The 27,255-nt window shown below is 56.5% G+C and overlaps 3 protein-coding genes across 3 annotated transcripts; 1 reads left to right on the forward strand and 2 right to left on the reverse strand.

Annotated features, from left to right (window-relative positions):
* Positions 1–304: 304 nt before the first annotated feature.
* Positions 305–9,689, reverse strand: ADAM11 (ADAM metallopeptidase domain 11; the record flags this gene model as incomplete). The annotated part of the gene is made up of 25 exons (XM_079547215.1): positions 305–350; positions 810–900; positions 992–1,106; positions 1,186–1,354; positions 2,114–2,233; positions 2,305–2,404; positions 2,471–2,534; positions 3,225–3,275; positions 3,576–3,656; positions 3,729–3,821; positions 3,894–3,965; positions 4,321–4,420; positions 4,863–4,914; positions 4,992–5,082; positions 5,185–5,269; positions 5,339–5,496; positions 5,787–5,993; positions 6,433–6,503; positions 6,582–6,630; positions 6,729–6,795; positions 6,879–6,964; positions 7,661–7,724; positions 7,929–8,005; positions 8,207–8,397; positions 9,626–9,689. 25 exons carry the CDS (start codon positions 9,687–9,689, stop codon positions 305–307), a joined length of 2,364 nt encoding a protein of 787 aa, XP_079403341.1.
* A 993-nt stretch (positions 9,690–10,682) lies between these two features.
* Positions 10,683–20,225, reverse strand: DBF4B (DBF4B-CDC7 kinase regulatory subunit; the record flags this gene model as incomplete). Its single annotated transcript, XM_079547216.1, has 11 exons — positions 10,683–11,067; positions 11,530–11,639; positions 12,297–12,417; positions 12,613–12,729; positions 13,274–13,316; positions 14,521–14,557; positions 14,884–14,948; positions 15,740–15,809; positions 16,352–16,402; positions 17,158–17,349; positions 20,121–20,225. The coding sequence occupies 11 exons, from the start codon at positions 20,223–20,225 to the stop codon at positions 10,683–10,685; spliced, it is 1,296 nt and encodes a 431-aa protein (XP_079403342.1).
* Positions 20,226–20,431: 206 nt separating this feature from the next.
* Positions 20,432–26,765, forward strand: CCDC43 (coiled-coil domain containing 43; the record flags this gene model as incomplete). Its single annotated transcript, XM_079546956.1, has 5 exons — positions 20,432–20,614; positions 24,201–24,288; positions 25,401–25,519; positions 25,820–25,895; positions 26,578–26,765. The coding sequence occupies 5 exons, from the start codon at positions 20,432–20,434 to the stop codon at positions 26,763–26,765; spliced, it is 654 nt and encodes a 217-aa protein (XP_079403082.1).
* Positions 26,766–27,255: the final 490 nt, after the last annotated feature.

Genomic DNA, 27,255 nt, shown 5'->3' on the forward strand with positions numbered 1-27,255 from the left:
CCCGTGCTCTCCTCCCTTCTCGGGTGGACCTGCTCAGGCCCCCCCGGACCTGCAACACAGAAGTGAGGAGCGCTTTAGTGCAGGGGGGTGACACGAGGTATGGGATGGGGGGACACGGGGGACACCAAGCCCCAAAGAGCCCCCCCCCGCCCCACTGGGCTCTTTGGGGTGGGCACAGAGATGGAGACAGCACGGGGGCAGCCGGACAGACAGTGACACGGACAGACGGGCGGCGGTTCCGGCCCGGGGGGGTCACCGCTGCCGCCGGACGGTGATGGTGACGAGGAGACGACGGGGTGGGGGGTTACACTCCCTGCTGCGCCGGGTCGTACCTTCCGCGGCGGATGTTCCTGGGGACAGGGGGGAGAGGACGGCGGTGTCAGTGTCCCCGGTGTCCCTCTGAGCCCCTTGACCCCCAGGGGACAAGGAGGACAAGTAGGAGCAAGGTGGTGAGGATCCCCATGATCTCATGGGACAAAGGAGTAAGAAGGACAAAGGGGACTGGGGAATGAGCGTCCCGATGACCCCAGGGGACAAGGGACGTGGGGACATGGGGTCAAGGGGACAAGTCGGACCGGGGGAATGGCATCTCCATGACCACAGGGGACAAGGGACCAAGGGGACAATGGGGACAAATGGGACTGGGCAAATAACGTCCCAATGAGTCTGGGTGGCAAGGAGACACGGTGATGAGGGGGACAAATGGGAGCAGGGGAATGAGCATCCCAGTGACCCCGTGGGACAACGGGACATGGAGACAAGGGGACAAATGGGACCGGGGGAACGAGCATCCCGATGACCCCGCTTACTTGAATCCCCATCCCGTGCCACCAAGGACGATGGCAGCCACCAGCACGGCTCCCGCTATGGACCCAATGATGATGTTGGTGCCACTGGGACCTGGGACAGGAGGACAGGGACGTGCGTCAGAGCTGACACGGCCGTGGGGCACCACGGGGAGCAGGGACAGCACCACGCTCCCCCAGCAGACCCTTGTAGCGCTCCGTCTCCCCCGTGGGTTTGGGTTCAGGAATGGGGTCGTAGACGCTGCAGTCCTTCCCCGTCCACTCGGGCTGACAGATGCACTTCCCCTCATTGCTGCACACCTATGAGGGGGCGGCGTCACCCCTTGATGCCACCCTCTGTCGTCACCCCGCGCCTCCCAGCCCCGTCCCCACGCCTCACCCCGTGCTCAAAGCAGATCTTCCCATCCCCGCTGCCGGGGCAGGAGCTGAAATTGAAGGCGGTGACCGGAAGGCATTTGTGGTCGAGGCACAGCATGGCAGGGCCGCACGGCGTGCCGTCCTCCACGTAGCTCAGCTCTGAGCCATCCGCCAGCTGCACGTGGCCGCCCCTGCAAGGTGGCAGTGGGGTGATGTGGGGATGCCACCAGGTCCATGTCTCTGTCCCCAAAGGGGTGGCAAGGGGACACCGCCACGTCCTCATATCCAGTGGGGTGACATGGGGACACAACCGGGTCCATGTCCCAATGCTCAGGGTGGTGACACACCGAGGGGGTGACAAAGGGACCCCTCTGTGTCCATGTCCCCTGCCCCCGTCCCCAAGGGGCGCCACACAGACCCCACTGCGTCCATGTCCGCAAAGGAATGACACAGGAACCACACTGTGTGCATTGTCCCCATCCCGCAGGGACCCTGCCATGTCCTTGTCCCATCTCCCACGGAGTGACACGCCAAGAAGATGACACAGGGACAGAAGGACCTTCCCATGTCCACGTCCCTAGGGCTGTGACACAGGGGCTCCACCACATTTCCGCCCCAATGACACAGGGACGCCGCTGAGTCCATTCCCCAAGAGGGTGATGCAGGGACCCAACCACGTCCATGTCCCCCAGGGGAGAACACAGGGACCTCGCTGCCACCTTCTCCCTGTCCCCAGTGGGACCCCGCTGCCCTTATCCCCCAACATGTCCACACCCTTGTCCCCAAGGCGAGACCCAGGACATCACCGTGCTCACGTCCCCATCCCTAAGGAGGTGGCACAGGCACGCCACCATGCCCTTGTCCCCAGCGGGTTCACGTGAGGTCCCTCCTGTCCCCACGTCCCCATAGGGGTGACCCCGTGTCCCCGTCCCCGGGGCGGCGGCGCCCACCTGCAGTCCACGTAGCGGTTCTGATGGAAGAAAGTGGTGGTGGCCACCTCCCCGCTCAGCTCGCCCAGCCGCGGCGTCCCCGAGATGTTGGCGCACAGCAGGAACCCGCACAGCACGTCCCTGCCAGCAGCGGGGCGGTGACACCGGGTGACAGCAGGAGGGGACGCGGGGCGCTCGGCGGGGGCACTCACTGCTTGTTGCACTGCGTCCACCCCGCGCCCTCGCGCCCGCAGTTGCCCCTCTCGGTGCCCTCCACGTTGAGCTTCTCGTAGCAGAAGCGCTCCGCAGAGCCTGCAGCGAGCGGCGTCACCGGCTGTCCCCAACGCGGGGATGTGGGAGTGGGGTCTGGGCACTCACCGCGGCCCCACAACGCGTTGCACTGCCGGTCCCGGGTTTTACAGCGCCCGCCGTAGCAGCGGCCCTGGTTATAGGAGTGGTTATAGGGTCATGATTGGCACCCAGGGGAGTGATGATAGGGTCATGGTGGCACCCAGGGGAGGAGGAACAGGGTCATGGCTGGTACTTGTGGAAATAGTTATAGGGTCATGGCTGGTAGCCGTGGGAATGGTTATAGAGTCGTGGTGGCACCCTTGAGAATGGCTATAGGGTCATGGTGGCACCAATGGGAGTGAGGATAGGGTCACACTTGGCGCCCACGGGAGTGGTTATAAGGCCATGGTGGCACCCATGGGAATAGGAACAGGGTCATGGTTGGTACCCATGGAAGCAGTTGTAGGGTCATGGCTGGTATCCATGAGAGTGGTTACAGAGTCACGGCGGCACCCTTGAGAATGGCTATAGGGTCACAGTAGCACCAATGGGAGTGAGAATAGGGTCACACCTGGCGCCCGTGGGAGTGGTTATAAGGCCATGGCGGCACCCATGGGAATAGGAACAGGGTCATGGTTGGTGCCCATGGGAGTGGTTATAGAGTCCTGGTGGCACCCATGGAAGCAGGGGTAGGGTCGTGGTGGCACCCGTGGGATTAAGAACGGGGTGATGGTTGGTACCCACGGAAGCAGTTATAGGGTTATAGGTTGGCAACCATGGGAGCATGACACCCACGGGCGCTGCGATCCCATGGATGTGCCATACCTATGGTGCCACTCACCTGCTCATTATCACAGAAGTACCCGTCCAGTTTGTGGAGGTTGGGGGGACACTGGGGGCAGGAGAGGACACTTGGGACCCCGCTGTACCCCAGTGACCCTTTTGTGCCCCCATAGTCCTACTGCGACTCTACTGTGCCCCTATGACCCCACAGTACCACCACAGTCACACTGAGCCTCCAGTGACCCCTCTGTGTTCCCAGTGACCCCACTACGTCCCCCATGGCCCTACCGTGCCCCAATGACCCCACTGTGACTCCCAAAGCCCTGCTGCACACCCAGTGACTGCACTGTGCCCCCATGTCCCCACTGTGCCCCAAGTGACCCCACAGTGCCCCAGTGACCCCTCTCACCTGACTGGAGTCCCCAGTGCAGGTCTCAGGGATGTCACACTCATTCACCGCCTCCCGGCAGGACACACCACGTGGCTCATACTGGGGGACAAATCCCACATCAGGACCTGACCCCACAGACCTCCCAGTGCCCCACACCGTGCCCCATTGCACCTTGCATCCCTTACAGCACAGCCCGTCGCTGCACATGGCGTCGTGTGTCAGCGTGCACTTCTTGCAGCAGTTCCCTCCGCTCCTGGCACACTCCTGGGGGGCGGCACGGTGCTCAGTCCCACCCCGGCCCCATAGCTGCCCCCCCATGGCCCTGATCCTGCTCACCGTCTGCGATCCACAGTCGCACTCCTCTCCTGCCTCCACAAACCCATTGCCGCACTCTGGTGGGTCCAGGAGCTGTGGGGAAGGGCTGTGGGGTTGTCCCTCCCAACCCAAGTGTGACCCCAAGGGATTCCCACCTCATTGGTGCCCGTTGGCCCCATCGATGCCCCGGGGACTCCCCACCCCATTGATGCTTGTTGGCCCCCTGATGCCTCGGAGAATCCCCATCCCACTGATATGTCGTCCCCACCGATGGTCCAGAGACTCCTCCACCTCATTTATGTCTGTTGGCCCCACTGACCCCCCAGGGACCCCCCACCCTATTGATGCACATTGGACTCATTGATGCCCCAGGGACTCCCCACCCCATTGATGCCTATTGGACTGCTGATGCCCTAGGGAGCCCCCGCCCCACTGATGCCCCATTTACCTTGAGGGGTTTGTTGAAGAGGCAGCTGCCACCGCCGTCCTGCAGGAATTGGTTGTACTCATCAATGCTGCAGCGGGAGAACTTCCGTGGGAGGTAGTACCTACGGGGGGACGTGGTGACACCGGGTGGCTGCCATCGCCCCACGGGTGGCACCTCCAGGAGTGGCCAAGTGCCACGTGGGGGCAGCGCTCAGCCCGTACCCCAGTGACCCCCCTTGTGCCCCCATTGACCCCGCTGTATTCCCACAGCCCTGCTGTTCCCCAGTGACACCACTATTCCCCCAGTGTCCTCACTGTGCCCCTACAACCCTGCTGTGCCACCACAGCCTCACTGTGCCCCACTGACCCCGCTGTCCCCCCCGCCATCCAGCTGTGCCCCAATGACCCCGATGTGCCCCCCGCCGTCCAGCTGTGCCCCAATGACCCCACTGATCCCACAGTGCTCCCAATGACCCCATTGCGCCCTCCACCACCCCACTGTGGGAGCACCCCATGGGTGGCACCTCCTGGGGTGGTCGTGTGCCACGTGGGGACAGCGCTCACCCCGTGTCCTCCATGATGCAGCCCAGCCACGCATCAGGGCAGCGGCAGTCCCCTATGGGATGGCAGAGCACTGCGGTGCCAGGGAGGGGACATTGTCCCCACGGGTGCCACCCCTGTCCCCATTGCTACCTGCTGATGCGCGGTGCTTGTTCCACATCATGCCCACATTCTGCCCCAGCGTCTGTGCCAGTGTCACCGCCATGGCCGCCATGTTGCCATACTGCAATGGGGGCAACACGGTCATCATGGGATCTCCAGTGGGGACAACGTTGTCACCATGGGGTCCCATGCCCGCCATTCATTCTGCACCCACATCACCCACCTCGTTGACCCCACCAGCGCGCCCGGCTGAGCAGATACCCCCAACGAAGGCGGTACCGCTGCGGCTGCTCTGGAAGGTGCGTCCCCTACAAGGGATGGGGCAAATGGGGACGTGGGCATGTGGCCATGGGCTGGGCTCCTGACCCCATGCTCACGAGAAGAGGTGGATGGCGTCGCTGTGCTCCTCGCGCCGGTGCCGCATGAACTCGTTGAGTGTCCCCATCGAGTCCTCCTCCATGCGGATGCGGTCCCCTGCAGCCCACGTCTCCATGGCCACCAGCACGATGCGGGTGTTGAGCTGCTCCTTGTAGATCTGCATAGCATGACCATGGGGTGCTATGGGGCACAGTGTGCCAGGGGGATGGCAGTGGGGCATGATGGGATACAAGGGGGCACGACGCACAGTGGGGATGGCAATGGAGCACCGGGTGCCATGAGGATGACGATGGGCTGAGTGTGCCATGGGGCACAACGGGGCAAAGTGCACAGTGGGGGTGGCCATGGGGCACAACGCGCCATGGGAGCAGCACCACAGGCAGCACCACGCTCAGCACCCTACAGATGGGCCCGCAGTCCCCACCCCATGGATGGACCCACGCTCACCATGTCAGCCAGGTTGACCACAGACTTGGCGAAGTTGCTGGTGAGCACCACGGATCTGCGGAGCTGTAGGAACTTTGGGGAGCGGGGGGTGGGCGGCCGCCCCATTGCCATCCCTCTGCCCCACATCCCTACCAGCTGATGGTCGTTCACCACGGCCAGCTCGATGTACTTGGTCTCACTGTGCACTGTGTGCTGCGCCCGACGCACCTGCGGGCAGGGAAGGAGGTGGGCAGTGCCCATGGGGATGTATGGGGCAAGGAGTGGGGTTTGGGAGTTTCTGGCCCCGTTTCATGGCTGCGAGCCCCAAAGCGTGCTCTTGTTCCCAGCCTCATGTCTTCAAATCCATGCTGCTGTTGCCATCCCCATTCTCCTGTCCCCAGTCCCACATCCTCTGTACCCAACCCCATGGCCTTGTCCCCAACACTATATCCCTGTCCCCAGGCCTGTACCCCTCTCCCCAGCTTGATATCCCTATCCCCAGCCTCTTGCTCTTGTCCCCAACACCATATCCCTGTCCCCAACCCTGTGTTCTTGTCCCTGTTCCCCTAGTCCACACCTTTGTCACCAACCCTGTGCCCACGTCTCCAGCCCTGTACCCCTGTCCCCAGCCCCATGCCCATGTCCTACCCATGTTCCCAGCACTCACCTGCCTCCGCCGCCGCCGCAGCCTGGCCGAGCTGCCTGAGCCAGATTGCCCCACGGCACCCAGCATGCAGCCTGCGGGGAATGGGGACAGTGGGACTGGGGCACTGGGCACACTGGGGGTGCCAGGCAGTGCCAAAGCACGGTGCTCACCTGGCAAGGCACAGCTTGGGGTGCGCTGGATGAGATGTGGCTGAAGACCCTATTGCAGAGAGAGCACCAAGACCCGTGTCCCCGTGTCCCCATGTCCCCAGGGCCACGTCCCCCTTAAACTGAGGCAGGGCAGAGGTCCCCACTCACCTCCGCGTGCTCGGTGCCTGCTTGGGGCTCAATTAGAAATATATCCCGCCCATCTGAGAAGACCCCGCTGCAAGGGAAGCCCCGAAAGGTTCTGTCCACAGCCCTGCTCTGCGAGCACAGCTCTGACCCGGGGTTGGGGTCGGTACTCACTGCAGCCCCCGGCAGCTGGAGAGCGCTGCGAAGGAGCGGGGCCACCCCCGAACCCGGCCCTGGTAGTAGCAGTGCTCGCCTGTGCCCTAAGAGAGGGGACAGAGCTGAGGGCATGGGGCACTGCTGCATGGTGTGGCATGGCACCACACGGCACCACACGGGACCACATGGCACCACATGGCACCACATGGCACAACACAGCATAGCACGGCACAACATGCCACAACATGGCACAACACGGCACGACATGGCACAACATGGCACAGCATGGCACAACACGACATGGCACAAGATGACAAAGCACGGTGTGGTACGACACAACATGGCACGGCACAGCACAGCATGGCACAGCATGGGGCAACATGGGACAACATGGCAGAACACAGCACATCATGGCACGGCATGGCACAGCATGGCATGGCACAGCATGGCACAGCCTGGCACAGCCTGGCATGGCGCAGCATGGAATGGCACAGCATGGCACAGCATGGCACAGCCTGGCATGGCACAGCATGGCATGGCACAGCATGGCACAGCATGGCACAGCCTGGCACAGCATGGCATGGCACAGCATGGCACAGCATGGCACAGCCTGGCATGGCACAGCATGGCACAGCATGGCACAGCATGGCACAGCATGGCACAGCCTGGCATGGCACAGCATGGCATGGCACAGCATGGCACAGCATGGCACAGCCTGGCATGGCACAGCATGGCACAGCATGGCACAGCATGGCACAGCATGGCACAGCATGGCACAGCCTGGCATGGCACAGCCTCACCGTGCTGCTGCTGTTCTGTCCGACACCGAGGTGCCGCTCCACATAGTGTGAGGCGAGGAGGTGGCTGTGGGGACAGCAGTGGGGTGAGGACAGTGGTGCCGCCCTGCCACCCTCACCCCACTGAGCGCCGTGCGCCGCACGTCAGCCATTGGGAACCCAACCCAAAGGGACACCGAGATGCCACCGCCTCTGTGCCCCGTCCGCATTGAGCAAGGCTCCCACCCGGCCCCATAGCGACGCCCCATGTCAGGGGTCACCCCACACTCACTGGTTGAGCTCCAGGTCCAGGATGAAGGCAGAGCCAAAGGCACGCACCATGAAGCTGACCCGCGCCAGATGCACCCCCTGCAAGAGAGCGGGGTCTGTGTTGGGTGCGTGGGGCCACCCCAAAGCGTGGCTCGGCGGCACGCGGCACAGCACCGGATCTGTCTCCCCAGCGCCGAGTGAGGGCCATTCATTATTCATGAGCCGTGTACTCACACGTGCACCTCCAGAGCTGAGCTTTAATGGGAACCCATTAGGGTGATGGGAACGCAGTGCACTTACGGGGCCACCTCCCGCTCCAGACTCATTCCGGACCCTGGTGTCCAGTTGATGCTTCAGGACCTCTCCACCTGCGCTGCGTCCCACCAACCTGCTGGGGTGGGTGACCTCGGCCAGTGCCTGTCCCTCCAGCCAGCCGGGCTGCGGGAGCTTCTGCTGCGGGGTGCTGGTCTGTGGGGTGGCACCTGCGGGGCCTGCGGGCCGGGAGTGATGGTTGGTGGTGGGACCCGTGGGTCAGCAGTTGGGTCCTCCATGGTCAAGAGCTGGGTGCCCCATGGACAGGGGTTGGGTTCCACATAGATATGGGCTGAGCGCCCTGTGGTTAAGGATCGGGTGTCCCACAGACAAGCATTGGGTGCCCCGTGGTTAAGGCCATAGGGCCCTGATGGACAGGGAGGGACCGTGATGGGGATACATCCTGGGGGGACCAAGGAGATGTGGAGAGGCAGCACCAGGGATGCATCTGGGGGGACCCGGGGTCGTGGGGACCTGTAGACATGGTGGGGATTCAATGGGGACATGCTCTAGGGGGGGACCTGAGGCCATGGGGACAGAGAAGGGCTTCAATGGGGATGTTTCTGGGAGGATTCAAGGCCATGCTCTGTCCCTGAAGGGACACCTGGGGGACACAGAGGGGCTGTGATGGGGACATGTCCTGGGTAGATCTGATGCCATAGGGACCGGGGAAGCATGAGGGGGCTGCAATAGGGACATATCCTGTGGGACCCAAGGCCACGCTGCATGCCAAGGAACACCTGGGGAGCATGGAGGGGCTGCGATGGGGACGTGTTCTATGAGGATCCAAAGCCACAGGAACCTGGGGATCTGGGGGACGTGGAGGGGACACAACGTCCTGGAAGGGAGCCGAGGTCATGGGAACCTGGGGCACTGCAATGGGGATCTGCAGTCCCAAAGGGACACCTGGGGACCCAGGGTACACAGAGGGGCTGTGATGGGGACCTAAGGCCTGCTACACACATACAAAGGGGACACCTGGGGACCTGGAGGACATGGAAAGGCTGAAATGTGGACACGTCCTGGGGGTCCCGAGGTGATGGGAACACAGAGGGTCTGTGATGAGGACATATCCTGGGGGACCCAAGGCCATGCTGCAGCACGAAAGGGACACCTGGGGTCTGGGGACACGGAGGGGCCCCGGTGAGGACGGGTCCTGTGGGGGTCCCGAGGCCGTGGGGACGCGGAGGGGCTGCGATGGGGCCGCGTCCCGGGGTGGGGGCACAGCACCGTGGCTCTGCGTGCCAGGGGACGCCCAGGGGACACCCGGGGAACACAGACGGGGGCGGCGCGGTGCGGTACCGCCGCATCCAAACACCGCAGCGGTGGGGCCGGAGTGTCCGGGGGGGTTCCGGAGGAGACCGGGATGGACCGGAGGGGATCGGGAGGGGACCGGGGGGGACCTACCTGCTCTCGGGGTCAGCGACAGCAGCGCGGCCAGCAGCCACCCCCAGCCCCGCAGCGCGCTCATCGCTCCCGCATCATCCGCCCCTCCGCCCCCCGGGGCCGGGGATGGAGCGGTGCGGAGCGGAGCGGTGCGGAGGGGCCGCCCCCACCACCCGCACAGCGCTGCACCGCACCGTCCCCGTCCGCAGCACCGCCCCTCCCCCCCCCCCCCCCTTCTCTCCCCTCCCCCGGCGGCTGCGGATGCGGCGGTGCAGCGGAGCCGCCCCCGGCGGTAATGGGCTGCCCCACTTTTAGGGGATGCTGCGGGGAAACGCACCATTTCGGGGGTGGTTTGGGGGTAAATGATGGATTCCCGCTGATCCCGCAGCGGTGCGGGGCCCCACGGGACGAAGAGGAGATGGAGACGGGGGTCCTGAGCCCGTGCAATGAAATCCAAACGTAAACCCACAGTGAAATCTGGTGTGGGTCAGCGCCCCCAACCCCAGATACCTGAGTGACCCCCCCCACCCCAGGCCTGACAAACCCAGGATCGAGGGCAGCCGTGCAGCCCCACAGAGCAGAGCACTGCAATCCCCTGCAGCTCCTCTGCTCCCCCCCCAACCCACCCCTAAATTCACGCCCTTCAGAGTTGGACACAGCCCACCCCGCACGCCGCTCTCTGTTCTTTCATTTTATTAGAAGTTCGCTAGAAACAAAATCAGCTTAGCAGCAGTTAAAAACATCTGTAAGCACACCCAGCCCAACCACAGCCATATCTCAGGGGCAAGATGCTGAGGATGCTGAGGTCACAGCCCACCCCCTGGAGCCCAACAGGAGAGAGGCACTGCAGACCCCGATGGCTGGGAGGAGGATGCACTGCTGCCCTCCTGCTGCTGTGGGGTGATGGAGTGAGCTCAGCACACCGCTTTGTGTCCTTCTCCCAAGGGCTGGGGCAGAAGGTTGCATCCCATATCACTCCCCCCCTGCCAGAGGCCAGGGCAGCAGGTGCTGGATGAAGATGTGTTGCCCCCAGGAGGTGTGGGGCCAGCTCCCACTGAGGGCCCAGAGTTGGTTAGAATCAGTCCAGCTGCCAAAAAAGGTCTGAAATTGGGGGAAAGGCAGCTCTGCTCCCTGCACAGCAGTTTCTGCAGCTCCTGTCCGACTCCGAGTTCTGCTGCAGCACCAGGCAGAGCTGCGAGTCGCACCCACTGCCCCGCACGTGGGTGTCCCCCCTTTGGAGCAGATCCCTGTCCACAGAGCAGATCCTGCCGTCCTGGGGCAGCGTGGAGAGCAGTGGGACATCCCAGCCTGACTCAGAACTCATCTCAAAGTCACGGGGAGCCGTTGTGCTGTTGTGCTGGGGGGTCTGCAGGAACACAGGGCACCGAGTGGGGTTGGCCCTCAGCTCCACTCGAGGCTTCTTCCCCAGGGGGGCGGGCTGAGCAGGGCCCAGCGGGCGCTTCCTGCAGGCAGGAGGGGTGTGCAGAAGTCTGTGGGGTTCAGACGGAGCAGCAGTTGCTGACCTGAATTCAGCAGACAGTCCAGAAGGGCGGCTTCCACTCAGTCCCTCTGTTTCTGTGGGATCACCGACGTCATTTCCAGGCAGACAGGAGGAGCACCCCTTGGTGCTGGGATCAGCACTCAGCAGCCCCACAGCCTGCTCACACTGCTGCCTCTCCTCCCCCAGCACCGCTGTCAGCACCTCAGCTCCTGCACATTGTGCTCGAGGCATTAAGTGTTCATCTGTCAGGCAGGGCAGCGGCACCCTGAAAAGAACCATCCATTAATGATCCACCTCAAGGCCCAGCAACACCCTCCCACAGCAAGATGAAGCTTTTTTCCTGCAGTGCAGGAGGCCAGGAGCCCTTCCTTGGGTAATTTCAGACCGGTGGGGCTCAGTGCACGATGACAGACACACCACGTACCTGGGCAGCTGCCCTGTGATGCTGCTGGCGAGCTGCGCGATGACGTGATCCACCAAGGCGTAACGGGAGTCATCCAGGGCAAAGCATCTGTGCTGTGGGCTCTGCAGGTGCTGCAAGGAGGAAAAGGCCCTTTGGCAATGCTCATCCTCTCACAAGTGCAGTACCAAACAGTGCCCACAGCCTGTAGGGCCCCACACACAGCCCTCACCAGGCAGCCCCACTGCTTAGAAACAGGTTTAGGAAACGTAGGCAATGCTGTCACCCCTGGCTGCTTACAGTGTTCTGTTCCCATAGACACCTGATAATGAGGGGCTGTGCCTGTATCTAACAGCAGCCCACAGCTTTCCCAGCAGTTAGTAAAATGCAGATCCCAAATACCTGCTGTCTATCACTGAAGGTTGGGCTCTGGAAGCCACGCTGGTGTTCTAGAGGAGATAAAACCCTGCTCTTATCTCTTTGATCAGCCAGTGTCCCCCAGCTGCTACGGAACAGCTCACCTTACACACCAAGTGGAGGGTTACATCTTGGAGGCTCTCCAAGACCCACAGATGAGCATCTCATGATCTCCAAAACCACTTCTGGCCCAAACCAGGAAATCTGAGCAGCTCTATGGCTTCTGCCTGCAGGGCAGATCCGACCACATCAAGGCCAGGTGAACCCGCTCTGCTTCCAAAGGGACTTACCAACATCAGTCACATCACATCACCCACTGCACTGTGCAGTCCCCACAACTGCTGGGATGACCCAGGACGTGGCTTTGCCTTTACCTTCTGCAGCTCTTCAAACGTCTCCTGGCAGCACTCACAAAATCCCCTTTTCTTTTTTGGCACTGCTGTGGACTGGGGGCTCTTCTCCCCCTTGCTGTGTTCTGTGCAGCCCTCCACGGCCCTGTAAGATGACAGCAAAGCTCTTCCCTGCCCTCCAGCAAGCACCCAGCTGTCACATCTGGATGCAAGGACACAGCACTTCCTTTGAGCTACAGATACTGAGCCCAGAGCAGGTCTCCTCTCAGCCCACAGCTGCTTCTGTGAGCATCGCCAACCATCAGGATTAAAAGCTTGCACTGAAGTGGCTACAACCTACCTGGCCCTGCAGGAGTTGGGGAGGTTCTTTGGAGGCTCAAAGGGGCTGCAGCCCTTGGGTGCCAGGAGGTTGAGGCCAGGAAAGCTCTTGAACTGGTGGTGGAAGGGCCGGAATTGCCTGGAAGAAGCGGATCAGAAAGCAATGGTGGCACGAGCAGAGCTGTCCCTCCCTCAGAGGGGTATTTGATACACTATTTGACCCTGCAGTCACCTTAAATGTTGTCCTCAGAGCAATTCATTAGTGCTCTGAGCACTGTTAGAAACACCGCAGAGTTCCAATCCCCCCAGGCCAGGCGCTGTAATCAAGTTACAAGCTCTGACCTCCTGTGCTTTAATCTCTTTCCCTATTTCAGAGGGCTCAAGCAGATTAGGTGACCTGTGAGGATCACGTGTGGAATCTGAGCAAGGAAGTAACTGCCGCCAGGTCCCACCGAGCACCTTTTTCCCCAATGACACACAAACCATAAAGATTATTTCTCTAAACCCTATTTGCTCTCTCTCGGGAAATGCCATGGAGAGCATCACCTTCCTTCAAGGAAGCCACACTGTGCCGCGGGGACAGAATATCCACCATCCCACATGTGAGGAGAAACAGTAAAGGGTTCCTTCCCCTAGGAGTTCTAACGTGGTTTGGCTGTGATGTTTGGAAAGGTCCCACTTACCTGCTCTGGTCCTCAACCTTCAAAAAAGGGGGCTTCAGTTTTCCTGCTGGAAAGACAGCTGGGTTAGGAGTGACCCTCTGCCAAATTCACAGAACCATGGAATGGTTTGAGCTGGAAGAACCCTTGAAGGTCCAGCGAGGGACCCCACAGGGCCACCCACAGCCCCACCAGGAGCTCAGAGCCCCACCAGCCTGACCTTCCCCGCCATTCATTCATTCCCCAACAGAGCTGGGCTGTAGAGCCAAACTCATCACTACTGCTCACACCTGTGAGCCCTACACCTGAAAATCCAGCTGCTTAAGAAACAAACTCCAAGGTGTTTGTGCTGGCACCTGCCTGACCCTCAGACCAACTCCCTCACACCTCCCTTACTGCCTCTAAAGGGGGAAGTTTGGCTCCCTTGCAGCTCAGTCATATTTCCTGCAAGGAAGCTCCAGCCTCATTCTTCCAGAATGCTGAACCCACCTCTCCTCAGCAGAGCATTCCTCGAGTCTCAGCCCTGAGCTTGCATCAGATGCAGCCCTACGTCAGAGGCAGCCAGGATCAATGCTTCTGCTTAAGTGCTGGTGGCAGAGGGCTGAGCAGTGACAGCTGTCACCACACATCCCCGAGAAGAGCACACAGTGTGCCATGACCACGAGCTCTGAGCTTGCAGCCTGCAATCTGCCTTATCTGACAACTTCTTGTACCTTCCCCCCCACGCCACCTTTCCACCAAGACCGGAAAATCATACTGAGGTTGGATTCTGTTCTGTGATGCTCTCCAAAGAGCTGAATTAAGGAGTCACAAACGGGCCTGCATCACCAGTGCAGTCCCAGCACCACACCTCACTCCTGCCTAATTGCAGATGAGAACCTGGGCTTCCCAGCCCCCTCCCTGCCTAGTGCCTCAGATGCTTATTTCAGCCTAGCAGAAATGAGTGGGTTGTGAGGAACTGCTCCCTGCTGGAGGATGCATTATACCTCAGAACTTTGCTGGAGTCAGCGGGTTGAGCAGAGCCAGCAGCACGGCTGCTAAGTGCCTTGAGATGCTGGGAGTAAAGGTGCAAACTGTTTGTGGGGTTTTAAGAACACTGCCTGCATTCGAAGGCATAACGCCCTCAGCTGCTCACAGACAAGGAGCTGCAAAAACCGCCTCAGTCAGTCACCATATTTTTGTTTGCCGAAGTTTCAGGCAGATATTCAAATTCTGAGGTTTCTTCAAGTGGCTCCGAGTGTGAATGTGCAGGGAACAACTTCCAGGCCTACCTTTGTGAGCTCTTTGTCCAGACACGGGGCTCTGTGCCTGCAGGAGAGAATGCCACACTCAGTATGGGAGGCAGAGCAGGCAGTGGCGATTTCTGATCCCAGTGAGATCACAGCACTCACCCACCACTCCACCCCTCTGCACTGCAGACTGCACTCCCTTCTACCCTCACCCACTCCAATATTTTGGCTGTCAAGTTACCTAGGGGTGCTTCAATATGACATCCAAGTTGCTGCTCTCATCATCTGCCCTACCTTCACGCTGACCATTAGATTGATGATTACCATTAAACGAGAGGGATGGATTTCTCAGAGCCACTGAGGGGTCCTGAGCGCCTCCAGCTGGGCTGAACTTAGGTCACTCACCTCCGTCCTCTGCTTCCGTGCTCCTGAGGCAGCACGCAGCAGCTGCTGAGCATACGACAACATTTCTGTGGGGGTGGGCTGTCAAGGAGCTCAGCAAGGCACAGCATCACCACTACACAGTTGATGCACCCAAGAGCGAGCCAAGGAAGAGTTGGTGCTCCGAGGAAGGCATCCCATCCCATCCCATCCCATCCCATCCCATCCCATCCCATCCCATCCCTCGGCTTTAAGCCTCTGCAGCAGTGGGCGCTACCAGGAATTGTTCAGCATGTGGACACTGGAAAACTCTGACAGATTTGCAGCAGTGCTGCAGCTCAGGGCTGGCAGCTCAGGGATGGGTGCTCGCAGCCTCCGCCGCACAGCCAGACAAATGCAGCCACAGCAGTACGTCACTGTCACGGCACACTCAGGAACCTTTTACTCCAGACCTATTATTAGAAGCAGTTTCATCGTCTCTCTGTCCCATCACCCCCCTCCCATCCATCACCGAGGCAGGAAGCACCTTCCAGCACAGGTCCTCAACCAGCAGCACCTCATTAACCAAGTCCCGCCATTATCACCAGCTGCATTTCCAGGCAGTAAAAATGGTGAATTCAGGACTGACCGAGCCATGAACACTTCCAATAGTCAGTACTTTACAACATAGTCTGCATTTGCTGTGGTGAACGTGACAGTAGCTGTCCTATGCATGCAAAGCATCACTAAATACCACACATTCCTCATAATTCCTCTCGTCCTCCATCCCACACTCACTGTACCCTTTCTGCACAGCCTCTCTCTAAAATAATAATAATAATAATAATAATAATAATAAATTCACTGATTCCCTGAATTCCAGCATAACAGAGAAGGATACCATCCACATGCACAATCTGGACTCCCCACAAGCGAGCGTTGGCGAGGATGCTGCTGCCACTGCAGGTGTCCTGTGAAAACAGAGAGGTTTGGCAGCAACAAACCTGGTTCAGTGGGGTTTCCTTGTTGCCCAACTGACAGGCCAAAGCATAGGAGTTACTAGTGTGTGAGCTTCAGGGCATAGAAGGTTCAAACTCATCTCTACCTACAAGCCAACAGGAGAATGGAGCTCGGATTTTTAACTCTCACTGCTGTGTGAACTCCCTAAGCGGTCACTGAGCGACTGCAGTGCTCCTGCAACGTGGCTTCAGTTCTGAAATCTCACATCATTATGATCCTGTGTTAACAGTTCTCTTGTGTGGTGCAACCTGATCGCTGGGACAGACCTCAGGAGCAGCTGAACAGGGCAGGATGGCACGGCTCTGAGAAGAAGCACTGCACAGCACTCTGCAGAGCCACCAACTCCACAGAATCATTGGACAGATTTGTACCTTTACCAGCCCAGTCTGCTCCCCTCAGCAGGAGGGGCTCTGAGAGCACCTGGCACTGGCTCTGCACTGATCAGCAGTCCTCTGAACTCGGCTCAAGGAAAGCCAGGCCACGTGCTGCTCACCTGATTCTTCATGGCCTTCTGCAGCAGCTCCCTTCCCCTGCTGATCAGGGCCTGCAGAGAAAGCAGCCGAGCATTATGTTCCAGCTTCAGCTCCCGGGCAGCAGCAAGCTGAGGACAACGAGGCTGCCCAGCAACAATGATTTCTAGAGATGCTTGCTCTGCTGAGGAATCCGGCCAAGACTCCATCTCAAAGACAGCAGGACTCGCATTTCCAGGGAACACAAACCACAGACACCCTTCACATCCACAGTAGGCAGCCAGTCAGCCAAGGCTTGGCTTTTATTGAACAGCTTCAGAGCGAGCCAAGAGGAAGCAGCAACTTAGCTCTGCAACCCTGCGTGCCAAGAGGCTGGCAGGGGCTAGAGGTGTCCTTGCTAGTCCTTCCTGCGGAGCCAGCTGCTGTGCCCTGCACCTGTGACTGTCAGCACACAACTGCAGCCTGCAATGGTTCTGAAGCAGATCTGTTTTGCTTACATTCCTGTTGTGTTTTTTTTTTTTTTTTTTTTTTTTTTTTCCCTAGACATGCTCCCGCATTGGGATGGACTGCCTGTTCTGCTGGGAAGCCAGCAAAGCCCTCAATTTTCTCTTCCATTTGAGCAGATATCCTTTGCTGCTAGCTCAAAGCTGTGACACGCACATTAGAGGGAGAAAAGAAGCACAGACACCAGGAACATTGGTACAAATGAGAATGGAGGAAAAAAAAAAAAAAAAAAGAACAGAGTTGCTCAGAGCAGCAACAGACACCTTCCAACACTGGCTGCACTCTATAAATCCCTCGGGCTGGCCTTAATCTAAATAGCTCTTACAGTGTCTGGTGGCTTCTGCTGAGGTCTGGTGTGGTTCTCTTTGGAGGAGGAAGGTGTTGAGCTCTGGGCTTTTGCACCCTCTGAGGTCACACTGCTCCTCTTCTCAGCCCGAGCCCTGGCTCTGCTTCGCTTGGCTTCCTTTTTGCTGGACACCACGTAGCTGACTTCTTTGCTTAGGAAGCTCTCAGTCTCCTGTAGCAAAAGACAGAGCAGAGCAGCTCAGAAATACTCCAGCAACACATGCAGACCTTTGCACACAAGGCAGAAGATGAAGAAAGAGGCTAGAAACCAAAAAGCCTGATTTAGGGCACTAACAACAGGCTCAGCAGAAGCTCAGTGGAAGCAGAGAGATGTAGGGTATGAAGTACACAGAAGGATACAAATCTGTGCAGTCTGAAGTCACAGCTGCTAAACAAGGCCATCCTGCTGCCCCACAGAATGCAGTGCCACGGTGGCATTGCTCACTGCCCTACAGCAGTGACTTCTGCTGCAGGATACAAAGGAGGCTGCAGGAAAAGAGTGCCTCAAAGTCTCCCAGTGCAGAGGTTTGGGCTGTGACTGCTGACAAATGCTGCACCCAAATACAGCATCTCCATGAAGGGGAAGGAATGAGAACTCTGCTACAAGCAGACTGCAGTTCAGGGGAAAGTGACACGAGATGTCTGATCAGAAGCCAGAGGGACAGTCCAAAGGATAAAGTTATTTCCAACTACTGTGGTAGCTGCCCAGAGAAATAACCAACCACTGGGAGTCTTTCTCAGACTGGAAAACACAAAGTGAAAAGAGACTTGGAGAGCACTCCTCAGAGGGCTGGCAGCATGTCCAGGCAATGATAGAAGGAAACCAAGTTAAGCATGAATGTATGGTTGAAGAAAAGGGAAAAAGTGCAAGTCAGCCCAGCTAAGCACCTAGGCAACCAAAGCAAAATCCTAGGGCAAGGTCTGCAGAATGAAAATGTGAGAGCAATGCAAAGATCTTACACCTGCATCTGCAGGACAAGGGGAAACGGTTTCCAATTCAAAGAGGGGAGATTCCGATTGAATATAAGGAAGAGGCTGTTTACAAGGAGGATATAAGGAAGAAGTTATTTCACAGGGAGGGTGGTGAGGCTCTGGCACAGATTGCCCAGAGAGGTGACGGATGCTCTGGAGGTGCCCAGGCTGGATGGGGCTGTGAACACTGACAAAGCTGTGGGTGTCCCTGCAGGCAGTGGGACAGGTGGCCTTCAAGGATTCTTTCCAACTCAAACAATTCTATGAAGCTGTGATGGACTTAGAATGGATGCTTTGGTGCCCATAAAAAGACCTGTGCCATGGAGGAAACAGCAGAAAACAGACAGCAACAGCTCAACCACAGCACGGCTGCGGGCACCTCGGGGTCCCTCTGGTACCAGCAGGGCCACGTCCAGGTGGGTCTGGAGACCTCCATGGAAGAACCCCAAAACCTCCCTGCTCCCTGTGGAAGGGCTCAGTCACCAGCTCCATAAATCATAGATTCACTGAAGTTGGAAAAGAGCACTAAGATCACCAAGTCCAACCTCAACCCATCTCTACCATGTCTCCTAACCCATGTCCCCAGCGAACAGCTTAGGTTGGAAGGTCTAAGATCATAAGTCACAGTCTCTTGTCATGAACAGTGTTGCTCCCAGGGCCCGCCCAGCCTGGCCATGAATCTCCCCAGAGATGGTGCTCCCATGGCTTCCCCAGGCAGCCTGCAGCAGCACCTCACCACCCACTGAGCAGAAAGTTTCTTCCTAAGATCTTACTTAGGTCTCCCATCTTCCAGCTTAAAGCCACCCCCCCCCATATTATCTCTATCAGACTCTGTAAATGTTGGTGCCATTCAAGTACTGGAAGGCCACAATGAGGTCGCCCCAGAGCCTTCTTTTCCCCAAGAGAAACAAGTCCAACTCCCTCAACTTCTCTTCATAGTAGAGATGCTCCAGTCCAGAGCCTCACAAGAGCAGAGGGGGCAGTCACCTCCCCTCTCTGCTGCCACCGCTGTTGATGCAGCCCAGAACTGCATCAGCTTCCAGGCTGCAGGCACGTGCTGCTGGCTCACGTGCAGCTTTTCATCCACTAGAGTCTCCAAGTGCTTCTCTGCAGAGCAGCTCTCAGGCTCTTCTCCCAGTCTGTGCTCTTACCTGGGATTGCCCCAGTCCAATACCCTGCACTCAGCCCTGTTGAATCTCGTGGGTTTCTCCTGTGCACAGTTTCAGTCCTGTCCTGGTCTGGCTGGTGCTGTCAGCTGCACCACTCAGCTCGGTCTGCAAACTGCTGAGGGCACACTCCATGCCATTGTCTTTGCCACTGTTGAAGAGCACTGGTCCCAGATGGAGCCCTGGAGGGCACCGCTCACCGCCTCCACTTGGACAAAGCCATTGATCACAGCCCCGTGGCTGCGACCGTCCCACCGACTCTTTATCCACTGAACAGTGCAGCCTGCAAACCCATCTCTCTCCAACTGAAGGATAAAGATGGGGTGTGGGGCTGTGCCAGAGGCCTTGCACAAGCCCAGGTAGGTGACATCAGTTGCCCTTTGTCTGCTGACGCTGGCGCTCCATCAGTGAGGGCCGCAGACACATCAGGCATGCTCTGCCTTTGGTGATTCTGTGCTGGCTGCCTCAGATCACCTCTGCACCCCACAAACACCTCGATGTGCCTTCATGTAGGATCTGTTACGTGGCTTCCCAGGCACAGAGGTGACACCCCCAGTCTGTGTTTACCCAAGTCCTCAGCGACCCCCCGCGCAGCCCGAGCCCCTGCACCACCACTACTTCCAACCACAAACTGCTCCCAGGGCCCAACCTGCCCCTTCCCAACGCTCCAGGCGGTGACCAGCGCCCCGTGCCTGTCCCATCCCTTCACGCCCCTAAAGCCTCCTATGACCACAGGCGGGAACCTCCCAGCGCCGCCCCTCAGGACCCCCAGCCGCACCGCAGCGTGCGGCCGAGGCCGACTCACCCCGCCCAGGTGCCGGATGACCTCCGCCAGCTCCCTCGCCGCCCACCCGCTGGGCACATCCAGGAAGAAGGTCCTCCCACGGAGAGGCCCAGCAGGAGCCGCCATACCGGAGGGAAGCCGCCTCTAGCGCTCCGCCGCCGTTTAAATTTCCCCCCGCCCCGCTGCTAACGGCGGTCGCTACGGTGGCCGTGAGGGCCGCGCGTCCCGCCACAATTGTCACCCTCCCCGGCCCCCGTAGCTTGGCTCTTTGTGCATGCGCTACCGGAAGTTGCTTCCGTGCACGCCACCGGAAGGGGTGGAAGCGCTGTAAGATGGCGGCGCCCTGCGTGGAGGCGGCGGGGCCGGGCGCTTTTGGGGCCTGGCTGGCGGCCCGGCTCGAGGCGCTGGGATTGGACCGCGCGGTGTACGGGGCGTACATTGCGGGGCTGCTGCGGGAGGAGGAGAGCGAGGAAGAGCGGCTGGAGGCGCTGCGCGGGGTGCTGGCGGCCTGCCTGGTGAGGGGCTGGGCCGCGTTCTCCGCGTTGTGTGGGACGGGGCCTTAGCGGGAGGGTATAAAGCAATTATGGAGCGTCCGAAGGAGGTTCGCCATGGGGAAATCGTGCTGGAGCAAAGTGGTAACTCACGAAGGTGTCGCGAACGTGGGGTAGATGGGGGGGAGAGCGGTGGATGCTGTGCACCTTTAGGTCAGCAGGGCGCAAGGCTCTTATCGGCTACAGCGTCCTTGTAACGGGGCTTAGGGTGGGTGAGAAAGGGCTGACCAGCAGAGCCCAGAGTGCTGAGATCAGTGGCACGCAGTCTGCTTGGAGGCAGTGTGAGCTGTGCTCCCCACGGGTCGGTGCTGGGCCCAGTTTTGTGCAACGTCTTCATCAGCACTGTGGATGAAGGGATAGAATCCATCCTCAGCAAGTTTGGTGATGGTGCAGAGCTGGGAGCAGTGGCTGACATGCTGGAAGGCTGTGCTGCCATATAACAAAACCTGCACAGGCTGAGAGTTGCACAGAGAGGAATGTGATGAGGTTCCTCAGTTCAGGATTCACCAGGATCTTCTAGAAAAGTCCCGTGGAGGGCCACAAAGGTGATTAAGGGTCTGGGGCATCTCCTGTGTGAGGAAAGGCTGAGAGGCCTTGCAGTCTGAAAAAGAGAAGGCTGAGAGGGGTCACCACTCCTTTATATGTATCTCAAGTGTCAGGGAGTCAGACTGATGGGGGCAGACTCTTTTTGGTGATGTGCAGCAAGGAGCAACAGGCAGAAACTGGAATACAAGACTTTCCACACTAACACAAAGAAAGGATTCTCTAGTCAAAGAGTAAGGGAGCTTTGGGACTGTGAGGTTTTGGAGTCTTTTTCCCTGGAGATATTCAGGATGTGTCTGGACTCAGTCCTGTGCAGCCTACTGCGAACAGCAATAGGACGAGAGCTGGTGGCCTCAAGTTGTGCCAGGGGAGGACTGGATATTTGGAGAAATTATTCTCAGAAAGAGCAGTGGTACATTGGCACGGGCTGCCCAGGGGGTGGGGAAGTCAGCATCCCTGGATGGTACAAGTTACTGTGGAGAAGTGGCACTAAGGGATGTGGTCAGGGGGGTGGGATGCGTTGGGCCGGGGGATCTGAGAGGTCTTTTCCAACCTTTCTGATTCTTTGGTTCTGAATTAATATTCACAGGTATGAAGTGCTGAGTAGTTAATGTGTGCCGGTGTTCATCAGCAGTTTGATCAGCTGCTGCCACTGGTTTTCTCCCAAATGCAGGAGCATAAAACCCAATCAGATTTTTGTTCTTATAACTACAGTTCCTTCTGTTAAATGACTGCTCACCATTTAAAAACCATTCTTCCTAAAATACAGAGCACCTGCTCACTACCTTCCATCACTTCCCCACCCTGCAGCTCCAGCAGTGCTGTCATTTCAAAAAGAAGCACAGCTCTGTCAGTGTAGCCCTGTGCTGGGACTAATAGGAGGAGCAAGCACCAAACCTTGGCACTGCCATTGGCTGCGTTACGTTCTGATCTCTCCTCTTTTCCCTTTAGTGCTGAGGTGCCATCTGTGCTGCCACCAGTTTCATATGCACTGCTTTTCGTGCAGTGCGTGTTCATGGCACTCCTGTGTCTTCAGTCTGTTCTCTCCTGACAGGGCAGACTCTTGCAGCTGGGTTATGCTTCGCTCACAAGTTCTAACTCGGTTTGATTATCTACTATTTCTCTAAAATGTTCTTTTTGCCTCTTGAACTCTCTGACGTTCTTTTATTCCGTGCACTTTTATTGTTTTTGTAGATGCTGCTGATTTCTGCACTGACTTTGCAGCAGTTTTCATTTGGTTAACTTGGAGCTCTTCTTTCTGACTCTTTTCTCTTTGATCTGTGTACAGATTCCAGGCTTTCTTTTTGTTTGCCTTTGCCATCTTCACTAAAAGAAATTTCATGCAGCCTGACTTTATTCAAACTCACCCATTTCAAGTCAAGTTCTGTTTGTGTTCTGCTCTTCATCTCAGACTCTGGGTCACTTTGCTCTTGTGTATTTTCCAGTTATTTTTCTTGTGTCTACTAACCTTTAAAATGACAAAATTCCTTGTTCCTTTAGAGAATATGAGGTGAAAATTGTTGTATCCACAGCAACGTGGTCTACATCAGTGTTAGGAGCATCTGTTCTTTGGCTCTGTGCATCTCCCATAGGCTGTGAGAGGTCCTTGTCCTGAGTGGGCTGAGCTAGGAGGGTTATTTAGTGAATGTGCTGTGGTCTTACCTCTCTTTCTTTCCTTCTGTGTCGACTTTTGCATTGTCTGTTTCTTTTCCATTGCTTCATTCAGGTCCATTTGCACGCTGTCATCTTGGTCTTTATTCCTTTCAGAATATGAAGTCCCCATAGTGCCAAGGCTGAGTTATTGTTCCTTCATCATGTTTCAGGTACACAAATGATTTCTTTCTTACTGCTCAAATCCTCATTAGCACCTACAGGTGTATGCCATCATCTTCAGTCTTTTTGCAGTTCATTTTCCTTCCTGCTTACCACTGTTCCTTTGTCATTCTTTACCCAATTTTCTTCCTCCTGGATACTGAAACCAGCCGTGCAGGGAGCGTCCTTCCCAGCCTTCTTTCCTGGCTGAACTTAAAGCTGCTGACCACTTTCCAGCCCTGATTCCATTGTGCTCAGGTTTCCAGAGCTCAGGGCAGTCCATCCACCTAGTGATCCATGAATTGTAGGGGCTGGGAGAGACCTCTGGACACCATCGAGTCCATGCTTGCACGCTTGATCTTAGCAGGTTAAGCATCATCCTGCCCTCTGGGTTTACTCCACTTTAAAGCAAGTGGTCGCCTTGACGTGGTGTGTAGCACTGATGGGAGCCACAAACCCTTCATCCTTCTGCTGTTTTGCACATCACTTTCTGTGCCACAGTCTGGAACATCCTGTACATCCATCCTAATAGTGCCTCCAGCCTCACCCAGGGGCCCCCTTCCCTGTGCTGTGCTTGTGGTCTCTGTGCTTGGCACTTTGTGTGGTGGTATCACTGTCTGGGTTCTCCTGTCACCTCACTGTTATTCTGTGCTTAGCTGTGGGAGGTTTGCTGGGAGCTCTGTGCAGGGGTTTGGTGTGCTGTCTTTGAGATTCCAATTGCATGCCAGGCAGGGTAAGATGGAGAAAGACAGCTGAGGCCTGCCTGTGGCAAGCCCTGATAGGAAATTCTCTTCTGGGCAGCGGGTATGGAGCAACCTGCAGTCTTCAGAGCTCACGTTTGGCATAGATGGGCTGTAGAACAGGTCTGGTTGGGTTAACACTGCTTTGCTGCCTCATTTGACCCCTGAGCATAGTGCTGCTGCCAAAGGAGAGCAGGGAGGCTGTGCTGTTTGTGCAGCAGCCAGGTCTGCCTCCAGCCCTGAGCTGAGCCAACCGTAGGTGCATCTCATGGCGTGCATTGTGCTCCCAGGTTAACAAAAGTCCCTCTGTGCCTGTCATGGTAGATTTCGTGTGGAAGCTGAGCCTGCTGGTGTGTGATTCTGATCCTTTGCAGCTGGTACTTATACCTGATTTGTGCTCATTTATAGCAGACCAACTCTGTTCCAAGACTGAGAAGTCTCTTTTCCCCCACTAGGAAGAAGATCTCTTAAACGATGTTTGCAGGGAAGTAGTCCAGAAGTGGTCTGAATCTCAGATTGTTGACACCAAAGAGAAAAAAGAAGGTAGTGTTGCTGCTCACTGTGCCTTTCCGTGTGCTATGAGTGCTGTGCAGGGCTCGGCAAGATGAGAGCTGTGTGTTTGCTCTGTTAGGAGTTAAACTGAGTGCTGCTCGTTGTTTGCAGAGCTGACTTGCTTCTCATTGCTGTGGCTTTTGTTCTGTTTTGTCTTGAAATACAAACAAAGCAGAGTAGTTTCACTTAGGGCTGCTGCTAGCATTCTGCTGCTCTCTGGGCTCATAATCCTGCAGAGGAAATAAGCTTTTGTTGTTTTTTTTCCCTCTGGAGCACAACGAAATCCCATACTGAGAGCTGTGCAGGTTTAATGCAGCGCATGGCTCAGTGATCTTCAGGGCTGCGTTGTCACGATGCAGCGTCCCATTTGGCTACAGCCCTTATTTTTTGCTTTGCATTTTTTTGTTGGTTCTGGTGCACACAGAACGCCGTCACTGCCCGATGTGCTGGAAATAGTTGTCCCCATCGGGCCCTTATTGTGGACCCTGCATTTACGTTGTGCTTCTCTTGACCAAATCTCAGGGTTACAGCACACAGCAGTTGAGTGTCTTTGCCTTAAAATTCATAGAAGCAGTCTGTCCTTGGTCTGACTTTGCCTTTGTCTGAGGACAGGAAAACGTGCTCCTCCGTGTGTTAAAAAATAACCCCCTTTTTGTGGCCAAGGAATGGGAGTTGCTGAAGATGCTGCTGGATCCCTCTGGCTCCTACCAGTGGCTTTGCACAGTAAATGAGGGATTTTTCTGATTGGGCACAGAAAGATGGGAGCAATATGTCCTTCTAGCCATGCTGTTAGAAATGTGACTCCACAGGAGGATACATCCCAGGTGAAGTCGCACAGCAGCAGTGCTGGAGCTGAATCTTTAAGGTTCCTTTCCAGCCTGACGCATTCTGTGATCCAAGTCGGTACCCACTTGTAATTTCTAGAAGACACAAATGGGGCGTTTGTTCTCGGTAGAAAGCTGAAGTGTTTGAAACACAAAACCTGAAGGGTATCTTCCAGCTTTTAAATGGAGCACAAAAGCAAACCCATGTGGAAACCTGGTGTGGCAGCTGCCAGCAGGCCCTCGCTGCTGGGGTGCTGACTGATGCTCTGTTTTTGGCAGATGAGGTCCAGGCGATCACCAGCATGATGGAGAAGCAGGCCAGGATCATCGTGAAGCCGAAGGAGATCTCGCAGGAGGAGAAGCAGAGGAAGGCAGCCCTCCTGGCCCAGTATGCCAACGTGACAGATGAAGAGGAATATCCTTTTTATGTTTGTTTAAAATAGCCTTCCTGGCTTTGCAGTGTCTGGTGGAGGAATTGGAGAAATTTGTCCATCTTTTTCCCTGTGAGGGAGCTTCCATGGCAAAAAGCATGGGAGGTCCCAGCTTAGGGAGTTAAACATTGGGTTTTACGCTTATCTCGTTCTCAATCATCAATGTTTGTTTTGAGCTTCTTCCTCCTGGCCTGGTAGAATTGTTATCTGACAGGTTTTGATCTAAGTGAGTCTACAGGAGCACAAGTCCACGAGCAGTGCCCACAGTTCCTTAATTCTTTCACTGGTGACGATGAACAGGACAGCTCCACTGCGACAGCAGTAAACATTGGATCAGAAAAATGTATCCTTTGATTCTCTGAGTTGGGGTTTTTGGGAGGATGGCGGCATCTGCTGCGAAATTCCCATTCTTTCTAAGACTGATCCTTTCCTTTTCTCTCCTTTATGCCTTCCTTTCCTCTACTGTCCTCTCTGAAGCTTCACATAATGTTACTGATACAGATAATTTTCCCAAACATCAGTTTAATTCTGAGCGGTGTCCAAAGAGGAAAATCATGTCAGGAATCATTGTAAGTGAAATTGAAACAAGACTGCTGTGGTACACTTAGTTGTATGTACACCTAGGGCATGGTTGCTGAGTCAAAGACACCAACAGTGTTTTTGTTGGTGTTATTTGGAACATTCCTGCAACTCTGCAGCTGGCAGTTTCAGGTGGAAGTAGGATTTATCACGGCACAAGCAGAGGTTCTTTTTCCTTCCTCATTTTACTTCCAGGTTGTTGACCCGCTTGGTGAGAAAGCAGAGAGGGGAGTCAGAAACGTTCCTTGTCTTTGTGCATCTCCTTTTGTAGAGCTGGTGGCTGAGGGCTTTCTCTCCCTGCAGAGCTGGGAGAAAAATGAGCAGCTGAGATCTGTTGTGGGTGGATTGTGGCTTATCCTACAGAGTCAGCATACGGCCCCAAACCAGCACTACAAAGAGGAAGCTGTGTGTTCAGAGCACCTTGTCTGCCCTTAGCTCACTACCAGCCCTGTTCCGAAACACCAACGTGGAGGATGTCCTGAATGCCAGAAAGCTGGAGCGGGAGCTGCTGCGAGATGAGTTCCAGAAGAAGAAGGAGCAAGACAAACTGCAGCGAGAGAAGGACAAGTTAGCCAAGCAGGAGCGGAAGGAGAAGGAGAAGAAAAGGACACAAAAAGGAGAGCGGAAGCGATAGCTGGGGTTTGCTAGTTGGACTTTAAGGGGATACAATCAGTTATGAATATGGTGTGTGTTTAAAAAGCAGCAGAAATTCTGGGCACGTGGCTGGTGACCGGTTCTTCGGAAACATTTCCTTTATTTTATGTAGCAAAAAAGAAATTTCAAGCACCTCTTAAACTCAAGTTTTGCCATGTGCTTGTGGTGTCAAATGTCCCAGTCATTCTTGTGGCCAGTGTTGTACCAAAGAACAGTGAAGTTATGATGTTTGTGTTTCAAATTGATCAGTTTTACTTCTAACTAGTTAAAGCAAGATATAGGAGAGGGCTTCTGAATGGGCTGCATCCATGGACTGCAGCAACAGCACGTTACGACTTGAGAACAGAGCAGAGCCCCTCTCTGACATGCAGTTAAGGACTTGCTGCTATGGGGTGAATGTGAATTTACACTAGCCTTGAAAAATGTATTTGCAAATACGTTTATTTGTGCTGCCAAGAACAATGCTACAT

Source organism: Tetrao urogallus (assembly GCF_951394365.1).
Source record: "Tetrao urogallus genome assembly, chromosome: 26".
Lineage (NCBI taxonomy): Eukaryota > Metazoa > Chordata > Aves > Galliformes > Phasianidae > Tetrao > Tetrao urogallus.